Source organism: Lepisosteus oculatus, chromosome 13, assembly GCF_040954835.1.
Source record: "Lepisosteus oculatus isolate fLepOcu1 chromosome 13, fLepOcu1.hap2, whole genome shotgun sequence".
NCBI classification, from domain to species: Eukaryota; Metazoa; Chordata; class Actinopteri; order Semionotiformes; family Lepisosteidae; genus Lepisosteus; species Lepisosteus oculatus.
The window spans coordinates 25,118,670-25,138,139 of record NC_090708.1 but is presented as its reverse complement, the minus strand read 5'-3'; the positions used below and the strand labels follow the sequence as shown (position 1 = coordinate 25,138,139).

General features: G+C 40.2%; 2 protein-coding genes across 2 annotated transcripts in view; both read left to right on the top strand.

The window, feature by feature from the left end:
• Positions 1-2,260, top strand: part of arl13b (ADP-ribosylation factor-like 13b) — a 38,892-nt gene extending 36,632 nt beyond the window's left edge. Inside the window, exon 9 of the mRNA XM_069197776.1 lies at positions 2,173-2,260. Coding sequence (XP_069053877.1) covers positions 2,173-2,204 — 32 coding nt within the window. The 3' untranslated portion in view covers positions 2,205-2,260. The remainder of the gene's footprint in view (positions 1-2,172) is intronic.
• On the top strand, positions 1,512-19,204 carry nsun3 (NOP2/Sun RNA methyltransferase 3). Its single transcript, XM_015361667.2, has 6 exons — positions 1,512-1,792; positions 2,173-2,270; positions 3,547-3,878; positions 5,568-5,722; positions 9,191-9,312; positions 17,107-19,204. Exons 1-6 carry the CDS (start codon positions 1,616-1,618, stop codon positions 17,366-17,368), a joined length of 1,146 nt encoding a protein of 381 aa, XP_015217153.2. The 5' UTR covers positions 1,512-1,615; the 3' UTR covers positions 17,369-19,204.
• Positions 19,205-19,470: the final 266 nt, after the last annotated feature.

Here is a 19,470-nt window from a genome sequence, read left to right as displayed (position 1 = left end):
AAAACCTGAGTGTTTTTTTTAAGTAAATATACCAAAGGTAAAAGAGCACATAAAGCAGATTTTAGGAAAAGGTGTATTCTTGTAAAGGCCTCTGCTCTGCGTGTACAGCATGGCAAGGATCAGCTCAACATGGACATCAAGGACACTTCAGTGAGATCTCAATGCATCTACTGTAAGTGTTATAGGCAAAAAACAAATAGAGATTTAGAGACATGACTGCCTCAAGCCTTTTCAACACAACAAAACAACATAACACATAAAAATGCAATCAGGAACTAAGTGTTCTCTTACTGATGGAAAAGAGACTAACAAGAACATCAAAATATACAGTATTTTGTAAGTGTATATGCTATATACTGTACAGTAAAAAAGTGTCCTGCAGTTTGGTCAATTATGAAGTAATCACCTATTTGAATTCTTTGTAGATCTGCTGAATACACACAACTACAGCCAGTGTAGGATATGGTACAACTACACATGAAACTTGAAATTACACTTTTAAGAGTGAAATACAAAATGTGCTTATTCAGTATAGAATTTGTTTTATCCTTTGATAGAGCTGCAGACTAGATGTAACGTGTATCATAGATACCAAACAAAACCAAACAATACTCCAGATATAATATTTTGCTGACACTTCTGTTTAAGTCTGTGATATTTCTTGTACCCCCTACAACTGTAAGAGTATGCCAATTAAAATATAAAAGTGCTCTTAATCCCTGCAACTTGCTCAATAAAACATATCAGATCAGAGAACTATATACTTTTAAGGCTGTTACATAAGCTGGTTGGACAAAACTTATTTAAAAAATATTTTACATTTGAATTTCTTTTTTAATTTGTATACAAAATATTGTTTTGCCCTGGGTTCTTTTTTATGCAAAATAAATAGGTTAGCATCAAAATTCACAAGGAATTAGTAATGAATGTCTTGCTGTGTGCTGTGTTTGGTTTCTAAGCAACACAGATGCTATTTAAAGTAAATGATATGCTCCGTACTGTTTTTGTAAATCTGTTCATTTTTTACTGTAAATGCAAATATTGTGTTCATTTTATAATATATATTTTGTATGACTTAAGTGAAAAGGTTATGGTACATTCCACACACTTTATCATAGCATAAGATTTTTGCTTGATTTTAATACACTTATTTTTGCTTGGAGATAAGCTGTCTTTTGTCTATGATTAATTAAACTGGAGTTCACCTTCACGTTAGATTTTATTTTATACACCAAGTGGTAGTTGTACATTATTATCTAAAAATGTTCAATCCTTTATGGCAACAGAGATTTTAAAATAGTTTTGTTGCTAGAAACTTTGTATCTAAAAAGTTTTCAGATGATCAAAATCAGATCGGTTTACTCTAGAGCTACTCACGTCACATGTACATTTAAGTTTAAAATAAATGCGGGGCATATTTGATGCTTATGTGTTTTAAAGGAGTTTAAAGGTGGAATTAATTTAGATTAGAGCGGAACATATGTGTATAGTGTGGTAGCGGTGGGGTCACAAATAATGACGGACAATGTGCGGCCATCTAAATTGTCCCCTGTCAGACTGAAATAAGCTGCATTTTTAGAAGTAAATTATATACATTTGGAAAATATAGAATGAAATGTTCTTCGGCTTTTATTGCAGTGGAGTACACCACTTACTTTTCCTGTCTAGTCGATGTTCAAACGTTTTAAGTGTTAAATGCAGACAATTTCTTCATCGACAGCTAGACCGTGATATTCATAAACACAAGGGATATAAAACACACGGAGGTACTGGGAAATGTGTAAAAACTCAGGTAAGAGAATGTTATGAATCAGTAAGATACCATTCGAGTTTAAGATGGTTTTAAAAACGGTATAAAATCAACGGGACTCCCAGAATGTTACGATATTAAATACGGCAATACAACATTAGATGAGCAATAAGTGGGCAAACATCTTTAAACCAAGATACAAGTGAGCATTTTTATTTAGCTTATACAGATCCGCAAGTGGTGCTCGTTGAAATCGAAATGTTGCTTAAAATTTAAGTTTGTAAAACCCGAGGCTGTAATGTTTAATACATGGTAGTCTTTTTTTAATTAAACTAACCAACCCCATAACCTTTTTTTTTACGTTTGTGTACAATTCATTTCCAGAGCAACTCGTATATATATATTTTTTTTTCTCTCGGCAGGGGAACACCCGTCCTCGGCGGCAAGTGTGTGAACGTGTGCTGGAGCACTTCGATGAGCTGTACTATGCGGAGCTCGGTCATGTGTGGGCTAAAGCCAGGTTTCTCTTTTCAAATTCACTGCTATATATTTGATCGAATATCTTTAAATATATGCACCTTCTTCCTGACTATTTAATCGCCGAAGTATCGTAGCGCTCTCTGCTGTTCATGATTGGGAATGTATTAGTTATTGCGATTATCTTTAAATGGGTGATTGCCTTAGAGCAACGATCTAGCTCAACAAGTATCCAGTCTGAATAAAGTCAGTCTTTACATCTTAGTCGTATATTAAAAGCAGAAAAAAACGCATGCAATATATGTCCTATCTGAGCAGATTTGCTGAGTGTCTGTTATCAGTGAGATGCCTTCGACAACATCAGCAGTCATTGGACCTCTGGCTGAAAACTCCTTCCTTAAGAAACCAAAAATAACCTGATTTTGTTTTGTTATTGTAACCTGTATTTCTTAACATTCATCCACATCCTGGTATTTTCTTAACGTTTATTAAAGTACCACACACACCATTTATGAACTCTGATGATGTTCATGTGTTTACATATCACATTTATGGATGTAAATATCTGTAATACTTGCACAGATCATCATATAGCTCCATAATCCCTGATCAGCATAAATTGAATATTGTACATTTTCTTGCCTTGTGAAGCAAACAGTGTCCCTGATCACATGTTCACTGTTTCTGCTGTCGATCAGAGTGGAATTGATCAGTGTTACCGATTTGTCTTAAGCTGAGCTGCTGGTAGGATGTTATACTCAGGAGGTGAGAAGCAAATTATCACATCTGTGATACAAAAAATGAAGAATAACAACAATGAAATAATTGAAATGTGTATTATTTTCAAATATATATTTTATGTGGCCATTTGTTTTGAAATTGCATGTTATAGTTGTTGTCTTGTAGTCATTAGTGTAAGAAACAGACTAACTCCCTGCTGGCAGAAGCAGTAAATGACTCTACAGTATTTCTTGCTGTCCGTTGCTTCAAAGCACCAATATTTGCTTTAATATATAGTTGTGGGCTCTGGCTACTGACTACTGACTGTTGTTATTGACAGGTTCCTTCAAGTACCTGCAGATTGCAGTGATAATTTGTACCCTGCATTTATGAATGGACATTAAATGTGGACATTTATGAATGGACATTAAAAGGACATTTTTCTGACTTTTCACTCCTGTTTTTTCAACATGTCACTTAGGAACATCTCTTGCAGAAATTGCTTAGTTACATAAAGCTTATGGTTAGGTACATCCACCATAACACTTCAAAAGTTCCTGCAAGTAAAGCCCTTACTGAGATCTCTGCGTTCTGTCCAGGGAGGTGCTGCTGCAGCCCCAGTGCTGGCAGTACGCGGTGATGCTGAACCGGTTCCGTCTTTCCCACAAGCTGCAGCAGCAGCTACAGACCCTGGGGTATTCCTGCCTCCTGCCCGAAGGCTCCAGCTCCCTGCAGTGTTTTATTCACCAGGAGCCCCTGAGGTTCCCCTCCCAGCATTATCGGCCTGGACAGCTCAAGCAGTACTACCTCCTGAATGCAGCCTCCCTGCTGCCAGTGCTGGCCCTGGGGGTGAAGGACGACGAAACTGTGCTGGATATGTGTTCGGCTCCTGGTGGCAAAGCAGTGGCAATCCTGCAAAGTGCCAGCCCAGGTACTGCACACCCTGGTTTCCTTTGTTCACCCATGATTTCACGGATTGCCTGACTTCTGTCTTTTTTTTTGTAAATGGTCAGTGTGTTAGAGCAGCTGAATGTGTCATCAGTTCAGTCAGTAGAGTGTCTGTGTGTCGGATCCAAAGAGCATATTGAGCGTGTGTGTCAGATCTGCGGAGCATTTGGAGTGTCTGTGTATCAGATCTCTGTGGTGTGTGTGGAGTGTCTGTATGTTGGATCCAGCAGCTCAGTAGACATGCAACCCACACAATAAGCTTTTTTCTTTTTTTTCAGTTCTGTATTTGCAATGAATAAATGCCACATAATGTCACATTGCAGAGGTCAACTCATAACTCTGTGTCACCACAATTGGCTTGAAAGCATTTGGTCTGTTGCAGTCATCGACGGAGTTTTATCTTATGCCTTGCTTTAGGCTGGAAAAAAAAGATGACTGAGGACTTAGACCGACTGTCAGAGGCTCCATGATCGATCGGTCAATTGTGGTCCTTCAGCTGGTGACTAATGAAGTAGAGTGCAGGGGTGTCAGATCTGCTGAATGCTCAGTATGCCAGTTTGTCAGATCACTGGAGTTTCACAGTGTCTAGAGCTGTGGGTTCTGGGTGCGTCAGTGTTTGAGAGTCTGAAAGCTGAGCTTTCAGTGCGTTTGTGTGTCAGAGCTGCTGAATGTGTGTGGCGTCGGGGCATCAGAGCTGTGGCGTGTTGGGAAGTTGGCTGTCAGGGGGCCTCTTCTCACTACAGCATCTAGTACTGCAGTGTCAGGGGGTGTTGGACTCTGACAGCACTGGCTGGTCTTTTTTTTGCTTAGAAAAGTCAGCAAGAGAAATATCTTATGACAGCTTTGTAGAGTTATATCTTTAAGCAGCTATGTCCTTGTGAAGCCTTGCTCACCTTTCTTGTATAATAGTAAAATGTTTTTTGTTTGATTTAAAAAATAGGATCTGAAAACTGTTCCTGCTTTATACACTTTTAGGGGTCTTTTCAATAGTATTTGTAAATTTTCTGGAAGAAGCCTTGTACCCAGAGCTCTTTCAAGGGAATCCTCACAATAGCATATCGCATTTATCTAGTTCATTAATGCCGTTTTATTTGGAATTAATTGGTGACTCCTATAACTTGTCAGATGTACTTTTATGTCCTGAGACGACTGTGACAGCTTAATGGATTTTTTTTTTAAAGACGGGCCTAGATGTTAGTCAGAAACTTTCTCGTGTCTAATCGTGTTCCATCTGTAAACTTTCTTCATTTTTAAAACATCAGAAACAAGCAGGTCCTGTGAGTGAGAAAAAAAGGAGATTATTTTTGCAGTCTATTAAAGATCCTGATCGATAAATTGACAACATATTCATAGCCCGCATGAATTCATTTGAAAGGCCCTGTAGGTGTCATTTTTATAGAGAAACCAGTTTCTAAGGCAGAATTTTTTTACTTGCTAGAGATTAGAGCAAGTGCATGATATTGATTGAAAAACATAATGTCCTGATGGGGCTTTGGAGTAAAATGACTAAATGAGATGTAAGCAAAATAATAAATTGATACCTACAAATCAATACACTTCCACAAAGTAATTTATTATTATATTTAAGGAAATGGATGAGCCTTTGTCTTTATGAAACCAGAACATGTGCGGGAGATTGTCATTGAAGCCGCGCAATGTTTCTGAATTGTAGGTCTATTGCTTTGCAATGAATTGGACTGTCAGCGGTGGAAATGGCTGGCTGAGACGCTGGAGTCCTTCGTCCCCAAAGACTTGAGTGATGTTGTCAGGGTTTCTAATCTAGATGGAAGACTCTATGGACAGATCGAACTGGGAGTATATGACAAGGTAAGAATGAATTGCAGCCTGTGCCCTTGGTATAAAGTTGCCAGATTTTTACATTAGACAGAAACGTGCATTATTCCATCCTCTCTCCAATGCCAAGAAGCAGCATGAACAAAATAAAGTTAATGTTATTTTTAATAATAATAATAATAATTGCTTACATTTATATAGCGCTTTTCTGGGCACTCCACTCAAAGCGCTTTACAGGTAATGGGGACTCCCCTCCACCACCACCAATGTGCAGCACCCACCTGGATGATGCAACAGCATTGTGCGCCAGAACGCTCACCACACATCAGCTATCAGTGTGGAGGAGAACAGAGTAATGAAGCCAATTCATAGATGGGGATTATTGGGAGGGACAATGGGGAATGTGGCCAGGACACCGGGGTTACACCCCTACTCTTTTCAAGAAATGCCCTGGGATTTTTAATGACCACAGAGAGTCAGGACCTCGGTTTTATGTCTCATCCGAAGGACGACACCTGTTTACAGTATAGTGTCCCCATCACTATACTTTGGCATTAGGACCCACATGGACCACAGGGTGAGCACCCCCTGCTGGCCCCACTAACACCTCTTCAAGCAACAACCTTAGTTTTTCCCAGGAGGTCTCCCATCCAGGTACTGACCGGGCTCACACCTGCTTAACTTCAGTGGGTTGCCAGTTGTGAGTTGCAGGGTGATATGGCTGATGGCTATATATGTTATATATGATATGTTCTTTTATGTGATGGAAGAAAGGCATCTATTGTCACATATTGGAGATTCAAGTGGCCCACAGACAAAGTAGTGTCTAGTATATTATAGTACATTATTGTGTATATTATACCATAGTCTGGGTGCAAGGACACATATCTGTGCATTTAATGGTTATCCATGTATGGCCTGATAGAGAGGCACAGAACTGTATTAGAACTTCTACACTCGCCTGCTACAGTCACCAGTGATATTTAACGTGTCACTATTGCAATGCAATTTAGCATTTTGGGACAGCCTTGCACAGTATTCCATTAACCCGTAGTCCTAGAGGATGAAAAAAAGGTATTTCTATTCAGTAACATGAAGCCCAAATCTCAGGATCCCCACAGGTGAGTTTGTCTAATCACACCTGCATTACTGAGGTAATCCACCAGGGGGAAATGTTGAGTAAAGTTTGGAACGGCTGGCAGAATGTGTGACAGTTTTGAGCTGCAAGGGCCTGTTGTGCATTTAGGTTCGTTATGTCTTGCTACACCAGACTCCTGTTATAGAGAAGGGGTCACTCCATTCTCCTGCTTTAGCTGTCATTCATAGTGTTGTGAAAACGCAGCTACTGGGGGCTTAAAGATTAATAGGGGTCAGCGGGAAGCCCAGTATGGTAGGCTCTGCTTTTGTCACAGTTTTTCTATTGCACCTCTGCTTGTCCTTCTGCCTCCAGCTGTCATTTTGTTAGCGCTTGCCACAGTCCTGAGACAATAAGTATGACCTTTTTTTTTGTGGTGTTGCATTTATCTTTGTTACCAGTCCGAGAACACCTCAGTGGACAATCTCATCCGTCACTCACAATCGCTGCAAATTATCAAGGTGTCATTGTCCAGCCAGGTCCTCACTACAGCTGCGGCTGAGCCTGTGGGTCTTAGTCCTTCACCACACATCTGTTAAAGAGCCCAGAGTCTTTACATGGCATATGCAGAAACTTGGGTCAGAGCCATGTGTAAAACCTGTGGAAAAATACAGCACAATAAATAACAAAAACAAGAGCAGTTCTTTGCTTTGTCTTTTAGTTTGTTTTTGGAGAGTGATAATCTTCTGCCCTCCTCCCTGTTTGTAGTTTAACATAACATAGCATTGAGAGCCATGTGGTTTCTTTTGTTTTAATCATACCCAAGAAAAATATAAATTTAGGTTGGTTTGATTAACACTAATACAATTGTACTGAAGCATAAATATGACTTATTGCAGGCAGACAAAGTGCAATTAAGACAGAACGTTAGCTAATGTATAAGTGTATATTCAAATAAATAGCTCTAATTAACACAAGTATGAAAAGGCTAATAATTTTCTCTGTGGATATGTGTGGCCAATCCTTTGGCTCTCTCTGGGAGTAGAGCTGAGGATACGGTTTCAGTACAGGGATTCAATTATTTACAGATTACCAGGTTTAAATAGGTTGGTCGGCTGGGACTAAGGAAGTCAGCATGTCATTGGGGGTCTCCATGAAACAAATGAGCTCATCAGTACACAGCCATCCAGACTGTCATTGTGATCTATGCTAAAGTCCTCTCTTGTTTCTGTGAAGCGATGAAAGCAATATTAATACCTTTTACTGAGTTTCAAACCGTGTGTGTTCAGGGCTGCTTTGCAGTATAAGTAATACATTGTATCCTGGTCACTGGGTAGGACATTTAAATTTCTTGTCTGTTAATCCCCCCCCCCATTTGGTTAATTGCTATTTAAAAAATCCCTTTCTTCATCTTTGTTAGCCACTCCTTTCTGTTAGCATAGTGTTTATGTTGTTAACTCCTTAGGGAGTCCAGCAGTAAGTCAGGTGTTACAGAACCAAGCAACACTATGCCGTTTCTCCAGTGGCTAATTTCCTTTTGTGGCATTAAGTAAGCAAATCGAAATTTTACCTGAATATGCAATTCTTTCACACAGAAACAAGTGGCTGTAATAACAAAGCGGTGTGCTCAGAACTAAGCTGCGGTTCACTGGAGTCCATGAAGCGACTCAGATTGCAGAGTGCACTGACTAGAAATAGTGCTGAGTTGCGCTTTTTGATTTAAAAAAAAAAATCTTTTAGATGCAAATACAGTAGAGAAGACATTACTCCTCATAGACATACACGCACATGCTGGGTGAGTCACGCTAAACCGACCTCAGAAAACGAGTTCTCATCCCAGTTTGGCATAGATGTTGGTACAGGCTGGGGTCCAATAACTACCCTCCTATATGGCAGAAAGTGGCCCAGGTTTTTGGTACTGCCATCTGCCCCAGCCTCCCCTGCCTACATGCAGATACTAATGTGATAGACACCAGCCAAACTGAATCTTCTCTTCAGCGAAATAATTAGACTTTTCCACTGGGAGATGGAGCCGAACGCAAGAGGCTCCACACTGGCGCCGATTGAAAATCATATCTCATGTAAGGAATGGATATCCCGAAGGCCTATATTTTAATCTTCTTGTAAGGTGAGTTTTAAAGGCTGTTTGGAATTGGAGTCTCCCTTCCTCCTCCGTCTGCATGAAGGTCTTTGTCTCTTGCTGGCTCGGTCTGTCTTCTCTGCAGTGTGAGTGGTACATCTTTGAGAAGGGCAAGTGACTGGAATTTAATGCTGCGATGGAGTCATGAGTTTGAAAAAGCACAGTAAACTGAGCGTGCTTGAGGAAGAGCACAGTCCTTTTTTGTACGTTCACTTGCATATACCTTAAAATCTGCACTGGGCACAATAAGGTTTTCAAGCTTGAGGTGCTGATTTTGTCTCACTAGGTGCTGGTGGATGCTCCGTGTTCCAATGACCGAAGCTGGCTCTTCTCCTCCCAGCCTGACCGAGCTGCAGTTCGGATACAGGAACGAGCAACATTTCCCATCCTGCAGGAACACCTACTCAGGTAAATTAAAGCTGCTAAGGAAATTGAGATGCTGAGCACTTCACTCTCTCTAATTTAAATTGTTGGTTCCAATCAGGTAGAAAACAATGTCAGATGACACATACGTTTCATAAGTACATTTACATTTATGCATTTGGCAGATGCTTTTATCCAAAATGACTTACAATTGCTTCTGCTCAAGGGGTGCAGATAATGCATAAAACAACAATAAAAACATGGAAAATGGTAATATCGTTGGCCAGGATCGTTGCCAGGATGTTAAAAAAGTGCTTAGGAGTTTCAATGCTGCTTGACAGGGAGTAGTGACATAAAAGCAGAGACAGTAAGTAAAGATTGCTCACAAGCTTCCGGGGTCAGACTATCCTCCAGAGATGAGTTTCAGCTAGGAGGGTGAGTCAGTTTGGAAGTCTGGCTGAGGCAGGTAGGTCATTCCACCACGGGGGTGGCACTTCAGCTTTGGCATTACTAGTCAGAGGAATCAGAAATAAGTGCTCCAACAGGAGCACAGGGCTGTAAGTAAAATGAGAACTTGAGCTGGTGGTGTTGTATGCCTTGCAGAAAATAAGTAAGAACTAATTGCAAAGGGACAAAAGTCAGCAGACTATTTTGTGTTTGTGTTTCTTCAAAGTACAGGACTGGTGCCTTAAAATTCCTCTGGTGGGAGACTTGGAAACTTCTAGGTGATCTGCCCCTTTCTATTTCTGGTGCTCTCAGATTGACCAGTATTTATCTGTACCCTGCAAACTGCCACACCACAGGAGTGAAGCAAGGAGAAAACAGCTGATTAATTGGAAAATGGTGCAGGTGCATTCTGCATTCTTCTGATCTTCCAGTGTTGCCTCCTGTCTTGTTTCTTGTACACATATAGTGTAGAAATTAACAACCCAGGACTACGATGTGCCACTCTTTATTTTAACTTCTAACTCCGAACCCGTCAATTCCTACATTCACCATAGCCTGTTACCCTGAGGAACCATTATTCCTGTTCTGCCCTCCACCAGTCAACATGCAGTTTCACTGCTGACGCACACAAATATTACATCCCCTTTCTTTTAATTTGAGTTATGGACTAACACAATAATAACTACCTCTTGTATTCCTAATGAGCTACTTTGTAAAAATTTGGTTAAGCAAGGTTTAGTGAGCTCTTCACTTAACATCAGGATCATAATGCTATAAAAAACCAACCAACCAAACAAACAAACAACTCTTTACAGCAATTTAACATGGCTATCACCCAGCTACTTGCTGACATCAGTATATTTCAACTTCTGTGTAATAATACACCTCCCTTTCTTAACATGTTTGGTCAAGTTTCATATACGTTTTAGTATCCATCACGTAAAGATAATTCATCCAGAATTGTCACTTCATGGGACCTCTAGGCACTGTGGCAGTTCTGTATTTGAGTCACAAGAGCTCATTGGACCAGCTTATCCAGGTTTCCTTGGCGTGAAGGGGACCTCATAACTCACCCTCCTGGATGGGACATTAGTCCATTGCAGAGCCTATCCCCAGAAAACGCTGGTCCCCATTCATACAGCTGGGGTAACATACTTTTCTTAAGGTACAACAGCAGTGTCTGCAAACAGTGACTTGAACCCACAACCCACCAGAAGAAGAGTCCAGAAACTTACCCTCCATGCTAGACTGCTCCATAATCAGACCTGTAAATGAGGTACACCAACACAGAAATACTACAACAGCAAGAAAGGGCTTTGGATGTCCATAAGGTTTCATAATATAAGACATTTATTGCTCAGGCTTTTGTGTGTTTTTCCCCCCTCCCCCATAACAACAAAGGACTGCTCAGCATGCAGTGTGCTGTAAGTGGAGAACAGAAGTGGATGTGAATTTCATATTTAGTCAGCACTTCAACCGGAGAGCAAGATTAATATTAGAAGTCTTTTGTCTTATTAGAGCTGTGTATCATGTCCCCTATTTCCTCCTGGAAGAAATCAATAGTATATAAAACACAAGTGATCTCAATTCAATATCCAGCATGTAAAATCCAATTTGTGAACTTCAGTCCAAAGACGGCATGCATCATTCCCTGCGTTTATACAGATTTAATTAAATAAGCCTCCCATTGTAGAGCCCTAGGGCTGGGAACTGATGAGTAAATTACACAAGCCCCAAATGTCATACATTCCCAGCTTGTGGAGTATCTTAACATGTAGCAGGACGCTGTGGTGCTTATCTTTTAACACACTACTGACCAAAGCTATATCTGTCCTGACAGAATAAGGGTTTGTTTTGAGATGTTTTGTGTCATTGTGTCATCTGCTTTGACTTTTGGAACTGGTGCAATCTTAGATTTCCTCCTTCTTCGGTGTCATCTCCTTCAGTCTGGTCTGAATGTGTTTTCAGAGTTGATATCACTGGTTTGACAGGTTAAGAAGCTTATTTATAAGACAAAAAAAAGTATTTTGTCTGAAACGCCCAACACACATCTGTGTAACCGTCCAGAATTACAAATTAGAATTCTGTTATTACGTGCTAAGGGCTGCCCTTCATCTTTCAGCAAGGTCCTCAGCTTGGATTTGTGTATAAATTGCTGAGTCCAAAAGGTTTTGTTCCAGAACCATTTAATCCGATTGCCTGTATCTTGGCGTCGGGCACATGCACTTTATCCACACCAAGCGAAGGACTAGTGTGGAGACTCATGTTTTAATTTTTACATTCCCTGTCTATACATCACGCGCTGCTCCACAAGGTCGGAGGATTGCATTTCCATTTGGTGGGGACTAATGCATGGTTAGGAGACCGCAAATTAAAAATGGCATTGCAAAGCCAATATATATCTTTCCTGACAATTTCTCCTTCACTGTTCCAGTCAGTGGTGTGGAGTGAAGCACTTAACAAAAACAGAACGAACAAAGAAAATCAATGTCACTGACAGCAGCAATCTCAAACTGCCTGTCTTTTTCTTATTTGGAGATTGGTGTCATCTTGCTCAAGGTGTTATATATTTATGAATTTGATTTAAGGTTAGATAATCTTAAAAATGTTTACCAGAAAGTGATGGAGAGAATGCTGTGTCTAGATGGCTAGACACAAACTGGCACAAAATTAAAACAAAAATTGTTTTGAACCCTTTTGTGTATTTTATTATTTATTAAGCCCTGGGATGTTCAGAATTGTTCTTACATTGTTTTTCCATTATACCATATTGGTTTTGAACAGGACATACTCGCATCAGGAGCAGCAGGTACAGAAGCAAAATGTATGGTCAGCTTGGACCTGTACTGTTCCAGACAACACAATATATGGAGATGAAATTGAAGGAAAAAATTGTAAAAAGGGATTTGCGTGAATTTGTATACCTTATTTTGCTGTTAAAAGTTCTAGTTTTTGTACTGAAGTAACATATTACGTGAAAAGCATCCACTGGGCAACAACACACAAATACTGATTTCATACTTTGAAAAAAATGGCCCCCATCATCTCCTGTCTCTGTCCTTTGTCACTAGTGTTTGTTCTTTCTCTTGCCATTTTTGCCCATTATTCAACGTGTATAGTTTTGAGTTGTGCAGTCACATTTGCCTTCCTGTTTGCATCTGTATAAAGATTCAAGTCTGGGGATGGAGATGACTGATGATCTTTTCTGGGGGGAATTTTTTATCAGTGAGTTACAAACAGGTTTATTAATAATATTAAAATTTATATTATCACCCTATAGCTATCAACTCATTTTTTATGCCGGTTCTTTATACATAGCACACAAGAAGTATAAAGGAGTACTGCACAAACGTGCTGGTAGCTAGTAATCATATTTGTTTTGCAACAGGTTTTGTTTTGTAAATTTGCTGGAGGATTGAGGCCTTTCACTGCCATTATTATATTGTTTTATAGGTTGCAGTTTGACTGAAGCCATCAAATAACAATTGAAGAACAGTTGTTGCTGTAGTGGTCCCACTAGATCAGAAGCACATGCAATTTCCATTGAGCTGAAAGTGAAATACAGTTTAAAATATAAGAAAATACATTTCCAATAAAAGCTGTCTCTTGAATCCACCCAAAGCCAATATAGCTGTCCTTTTACAAAGGCCTCAGGTCTACTGAAGAGAGATTGAATGGAAGCACATAGAATCAATGGCAGAATGTTAAGTGGTGCATCCTTCTTCAGAGCAGTAATGCACAGTATCTCTGTCCTGCAAGCTTGCTTTTATTATTTTATTTTGCATCAGTCATCTAAATGGCACAACGATTGCGATTGCGTTTCTGTATCATAGAGGTTTTATTACTTATTTGTGCATAGTACAATATCGGGGAGGTCACAGTATTATTCATTTTTAAAGTGCTGTTTCTTGAAAGTGCACATACTATACTGTGCATGTATTTCCTCTTGCAATACCAGATTTCTTTTGTTTTCACAGCCTGCATATTCTGAGTGGATCCCAGAGAAGGGTTTTGATTTTTTGTAATTTGCTTTTTTGGTAGATCTTCCAGAATCTTACAGACAAAGACAGTGACACAGGCACTAATAATGTTATTAGTAATAACACTAATAATGTTATCTAACACGATTATAACTCTGGGAAACTGAGTTGTGTGTAATAGCAGGAATACTCAAGAATTATAAGTGGAAAAAGTAAAGATTTTTTATGGCCTAAAGATGTAAAGAAAAAAGATGGCAAAGAGCTTAAGATCCCTTCTTTTGCACAGAAGGAGCAGATACAGTATATGTGAGACCAGCACTGGCATCTCTTGGCAGAGACTGTAAAGGCAGGTACCGGAGAAATCGGATTAGCAGCTCTTGGATCCTTGAGGGCATCTGGCAGAATGAAGTGTTATACAGGTAGTGCAGCTCATATTGAGCAGGACTTTCATTTCAATACAGCAGATTTCATTCCCTTAACTTCAGATAGAGGGACAGAGATTTAGTTTTCTAATTAAGTCCCTGGAGGTTGGGTAGTAACTGTCCCTTTAGCTGGCCTTAAGTAGCTTTACTGTTGTTCCTGCTGGGCTTCAGTCCTCCTCAGGACGTGCCAGATCCCGCCTTGGCACAGGATCAACAGGGGAACCTAACAGTGTCAAACACCTGATTTGAAACATTGAGAAAACGCCTTTCTAAATTTTGGAAAGCAAGACCCATACAGAAGATTTTCTTCTGAGAAGGGAGAGTGCAAAGGGTGATACCTGGTCCTGTTTAGTTTAAGAGGGTGAGATCAGCAAATGGAAGAATCATTCTGCCTGGTTTCTTTTATTCACTACATATTCACAATTCACAATCTCCAGATTTTAAATATAAAGGTTTTGAGTGAATGCAGCCTATCATATTACACTATAAATGTAAAGTGTGTTGCTGCTTTGCTAGATGGGGAGTATTGGTTACAGTAACAGCATCCATTAGGCAGGGATCAAGCCCCCCTGGGAGGTCAAAAGAGGAGGTATTAATTGCCTAGCAGTGTATTTATATTCATATAATTTAGCACAGGATTTGAAATGTATGGTAACCTGATGAAACAAAGTAGACTAAGAAAGGAAAAACAGACTTTGTCCCTTTTTAAAAAGCAAGTCACCTTTCATCTTGTGACCCCTAAATTGAAGACTTTACTTCTATCCGCCTATCTCACTGTTGAGCTGATGACAAGGGAGCTCAAATCAAGACTGAAGAATTGTGTGTCAGTGTACATCTGTTCATTTGTAAGTTGCTTTATTTAATTTAGGATTGTGGGAGTGACAGCCTATCCTGGCAAGCAACGGTCAGAAGGCAGGATACAGCCGGAATGGAATACCAGTCCATCGCAGACACAAATACGCACAAACCAGTGCCAGTGTTCCCAAAAGCCATTTGACCAGCCATTTCAGTATATGTTAAATCAGTGGTTCTCAAACTGTGGTACGCGTAGTGGCAGTGGTACGTGGCGTGCCGCCAGGTGGTAAGCCAAATGACCCTAGAATTGTGTTGTGTGCGCCAAAAAAATCGGGACGGGTTTTCATATTTTGTATTTTTATACGTGTCGAATACGCAGCCTACGTACTACGATACAGTGCGCGCTAATACTTCAGTGGACACAAGAGATACTCTGTAATTCTATACCACTCTATAGGAATGCGTGCTACAGACGCAAGTGACCAATTGTATTTAAAAAAGCTACTGTATCTCCAGCAAATAGGGAGAAAGGAGAATGTGCGTGATTTTGGAACAATGCCAACGTTGTAAACACAGGAATGCATAGAAATGCATGCTATGAACGCTGGTGATCTTGTGAGCACAGGAAAGCGTGAAAAATTACAGAAAAATATTTAAGAACTGTTCTAAGTTAATTTGAGAAAAATACACTGAGCGTCTCTGTGTTTCTCTCCCATGCGCATGAAATAAATACTTAAAATAAACACTGAAATAAAAACGGAAACGTGGAAAAATGCACGCTTGCGGATTGCTTAAGCAGGTAAGCCCCACACTATTATGTGTGGAGAAAAAGCTGCTGAAAAGCTCGACCTGTTGCCCCCCCCCCGAAAGACACGGTCATTCATAGAATTATTGAAATGAAGGATTATATCAAAAGTAAGCTGACAGCGCGCGTTAAGATGAGCAGATGTTTTTCACTGCAATTAGATGAGTCTGTAGTCGATTTGGCCAATTTGCTCGTTTACATTAGATACGAGTTTGAGGGTACGTCCCGTGAGGACTTTCTGTTCTGTAAGCCGCTACCAACAGGAACTACAGGAGAGCACGTATTTCAGCTTCTGAATGAATTTATCGAAGAGAATGGCATTGACTGGATAAAATGTGTCGGAGTTTGTACAGACGGTGCTAGAGCAATGACGAGCCGACACAGCGGTGTAGTTGCACGAATTAGAGAGGTTGCTCCAGAAATTAATGGTTTCATTGCAACATCCACCACGAGACCTTTGCCTTCAAGAAAATGCCTGACGATTTAAAGTCTGTTAGACTGTTGTGAACTGTATCAAGGCTCGAAAAATTAATTCACATCTGCTTTGCTCAACTAAACAGGCTCACCCCCTTCACTGAAATGGTGCTTTTTATTTTTGTGTGTTGTTTTTTTTTTCTGTAAAACACTTTGAGAAGCCACATTTTAATATATCAAACAAAGTTTATTATTATAATATTTATTATATGTATGTGTGAGTGTGTGTGCACATGCGCTCATCTTGGTCATTGATAATTTCTGGGGTTCCTATGAGATGATGACTTGTAGGTGGTACTTGGATGCTTTGGTTGGATTAGGGGTGGTACTTGGTCCAAAAAGTTTGAGAACCACTGTGTTAAATGAACATGCAAACTCCACGCAGATAGAACCCCAGAAATTGAACGCATGGCCCTAGCACTGCGAGACAGCAGTGTTAATAACTGTGCCACTGTGCATCATTTCCTTTAATGTACAATATAATGATACTAGTTCACAACAAGGTAGTGTAGTTAGTCGGGTTCTGGACAGCTTGAAGGGCATGGGCTCAAATACTGAGTGGGAAGCTACTGTTTGGACCTTAGAGCAAGAATGCTTCATGAACAAATGCATACAAATAGAAGTTGCTTTCCATAAAAGCTTCAGCCAAATGAACAGTATCTTGTTTACTCAGTTGGTTTGTACACAAACTAGGTGAAACTTATTGCTTGTTAATCTAATTCTGATGAACAGCGGCTTTTTATAGCTGTCCATTTTATTAAAAAAAACACACAAATCTATTGTATGGGCTCTCAAGGGGAGTCCGGGTGTGCAGGCTGTTGGGCCCAACCAGAAAGCAAAGACACGGGAACCTGCATCTGTTCCCTGGTGCGTTGCTCACCTGCGTCAGAGTTGCTTAACTGCCGTTGTTTTCCAGGTCGGCCGTGGCAGCCCTGCGGCCCGGAGGGGTGGTGGTGTACTCCACCTGCACGCTGTCCCAGGCAGAGAATGGAGGCGTGGTGCGCTCGCTGCTCGCCTCCTGTCCCCACGTCCAGCTCGAGGACCTTGGCGCTCTGAAGGACGGCCTGTCGCAGGAGTTTGCCTTCGCTCAGGCCGACCCCCACGGCCTCCTGGTCGTTCCTGCACACGGCAGGACCTGGGGACCCATGTTTGTGGCCAAGCTGAGAAAAATTCACTGAAACTCCAGTTCCATCCAAGCAACCATTTTCTAACCGCTAACCTCCGATTTAGGGTCACTGGGGAGCCGGAGGCTATCCCAGAAAACCAGAGGGCACAAGGCAGGGTACACACAGACACATTCTCACCATGGCCAATTAATCTACTGTGCCTGTATATCCTTAAACTGTGGAGTGAAACCAGATCGCCCAGAGAAAACCCACATGGACACTGGGAGAACATACAAACTCCACACAGATAGAATCTCGGGAATTGAACCCAGCACTGCAAGACAGCAATGCTAACCACTGCACTGCCCCCCCACCTCCCCAAAACTTCAACTCCTGGTTTCAGATTTTTCCTTGCATTTTTTACCTTGTCTCTAAACTCTAAAGTATCCTTGCAAAATAATCTGATTTATATACTGTATCAGTGTTGTCTTGTTAGCTGGTAATACATTTAAAATATATCAAGTGTATTGTATGGGATTTTCTGTTGTTTTTTTGTTAGTGCTTTTTGCCCTGGTCTTCTGCAACAGAAAAAAACAGCAGTGCTGAGCAGTGATTTCCAGTGTTTCTCAAATATGTTCTTTCTTTCAGACAAGATTAAGGACTGTTAATATGTTAAAACAGTAATTGTTGTGTTTTTTTCCCTAAATAAAGAAATAGATGCAGCAACGGAACATCAGCTAAAAAACACACAACAGCATATGGAAAAATCTGGATTAATAAAATAAAACAGAATTATGACAAGCTTAATGATTGTCGAAAAAACCAAGCCTACTGCTGTGAGACTGATAAAGTGAGAAAGAGCAGTTGATCTAATAGGACTTGTTTCAAATTTCTTCCACCTTTTTTTTTAGTAAGGTATGTGTAGGAGACATTTCCTTTGTCTGGGAGGGTGTCTGGAATAAACACAGTGGAGGCCAAATGGAGTTCAGACATTATGGTTTGCAGTACAATGTTAACAACACACACAGACATGACTTATTTCCACGCTTACTCAAAGCAACACAGTCCTGCTCCTCTCATTCACTCAGGGCACAAGCAGTGGTGCTGGGGAATGACACTGTTTTAACTACTGACAGTTACATCAGTCTTACTAAGTAAATGTGAATTTACACAGCTGTGTAGCCACTTGTCCTTAATACCTGTGAAACCTGAAAACTGTCTGGTACCTGCCACAGTATCAGGCTACTGCTTAATTCTACATTCCTGAAGTAGTCGGTTTATGTTATTTTAACCAGGCTGCATTGTGTCCACAAAGCAATTATGGCAGTAATATTTGTATATTATTAATTTCTAGAACAACAGCAAATGTGACACTCTCCCTTCAGTATGACGAAATCTTACAAAATCAGTTCTTTAGGTGCTGCGGATTTTGTACTACTATGAAGTGAACTAAACTGCCTCTCAATTTTCTTTTTCAGCAGTTCCTTTTGGGTACTAGACAGTATGTTTAGCCAGAACAAACTATACATGTTGTCAAACCCAAAACCTTGCCTTCTTTCATCAATTGGCTGCTAGAAAACAAAGGTTAAATGACCTGTATTCAATTAAGCTTTCTTATATTCTTGTTTCTGTAGTCAGAAAGCCAACAACACAAACATGACTTTTCGAGATCTAATAGCTACTGTAGTTTTTTTTCCTCATTGGCATTGAAAATCCTTGACATCATAAAGTTTGTCCTCTGTCAACTTCATATCTGTTTTTGAAAGCTGAAGGAAATGGTGTCAGCCTATGTTTTTTTTTCACTCTCTTGTCACAGTTACTGAAGTGTGGAATCAATACAGAGGAATCTAAACTCACACTGTGAAGCTATGATTTTTTTAACCATGTTTAATAAAATGGCAGAACACAGCTCAACGTTTTCTTTTCATTCAGCGTGTTTGAGCTTTTTGTGTTGCTCATAACTCTTTTCACATTCACATCCTGTCCAAGTCTTATCCTGTGAGTGCATTCTACCACATTCCATGTGGGTATTTGAGTGACTGTTGTTTCTGAAATACAAAGCTACTTCATTGAATGGCAGCTAAGAGAGTGATCTTAGCAATTCCTTATAATTTGCAGAATACAAGTGTGTAGCTGGCCAGCTGTAATGAGGGTGGTAGTTACAGTATATCTGA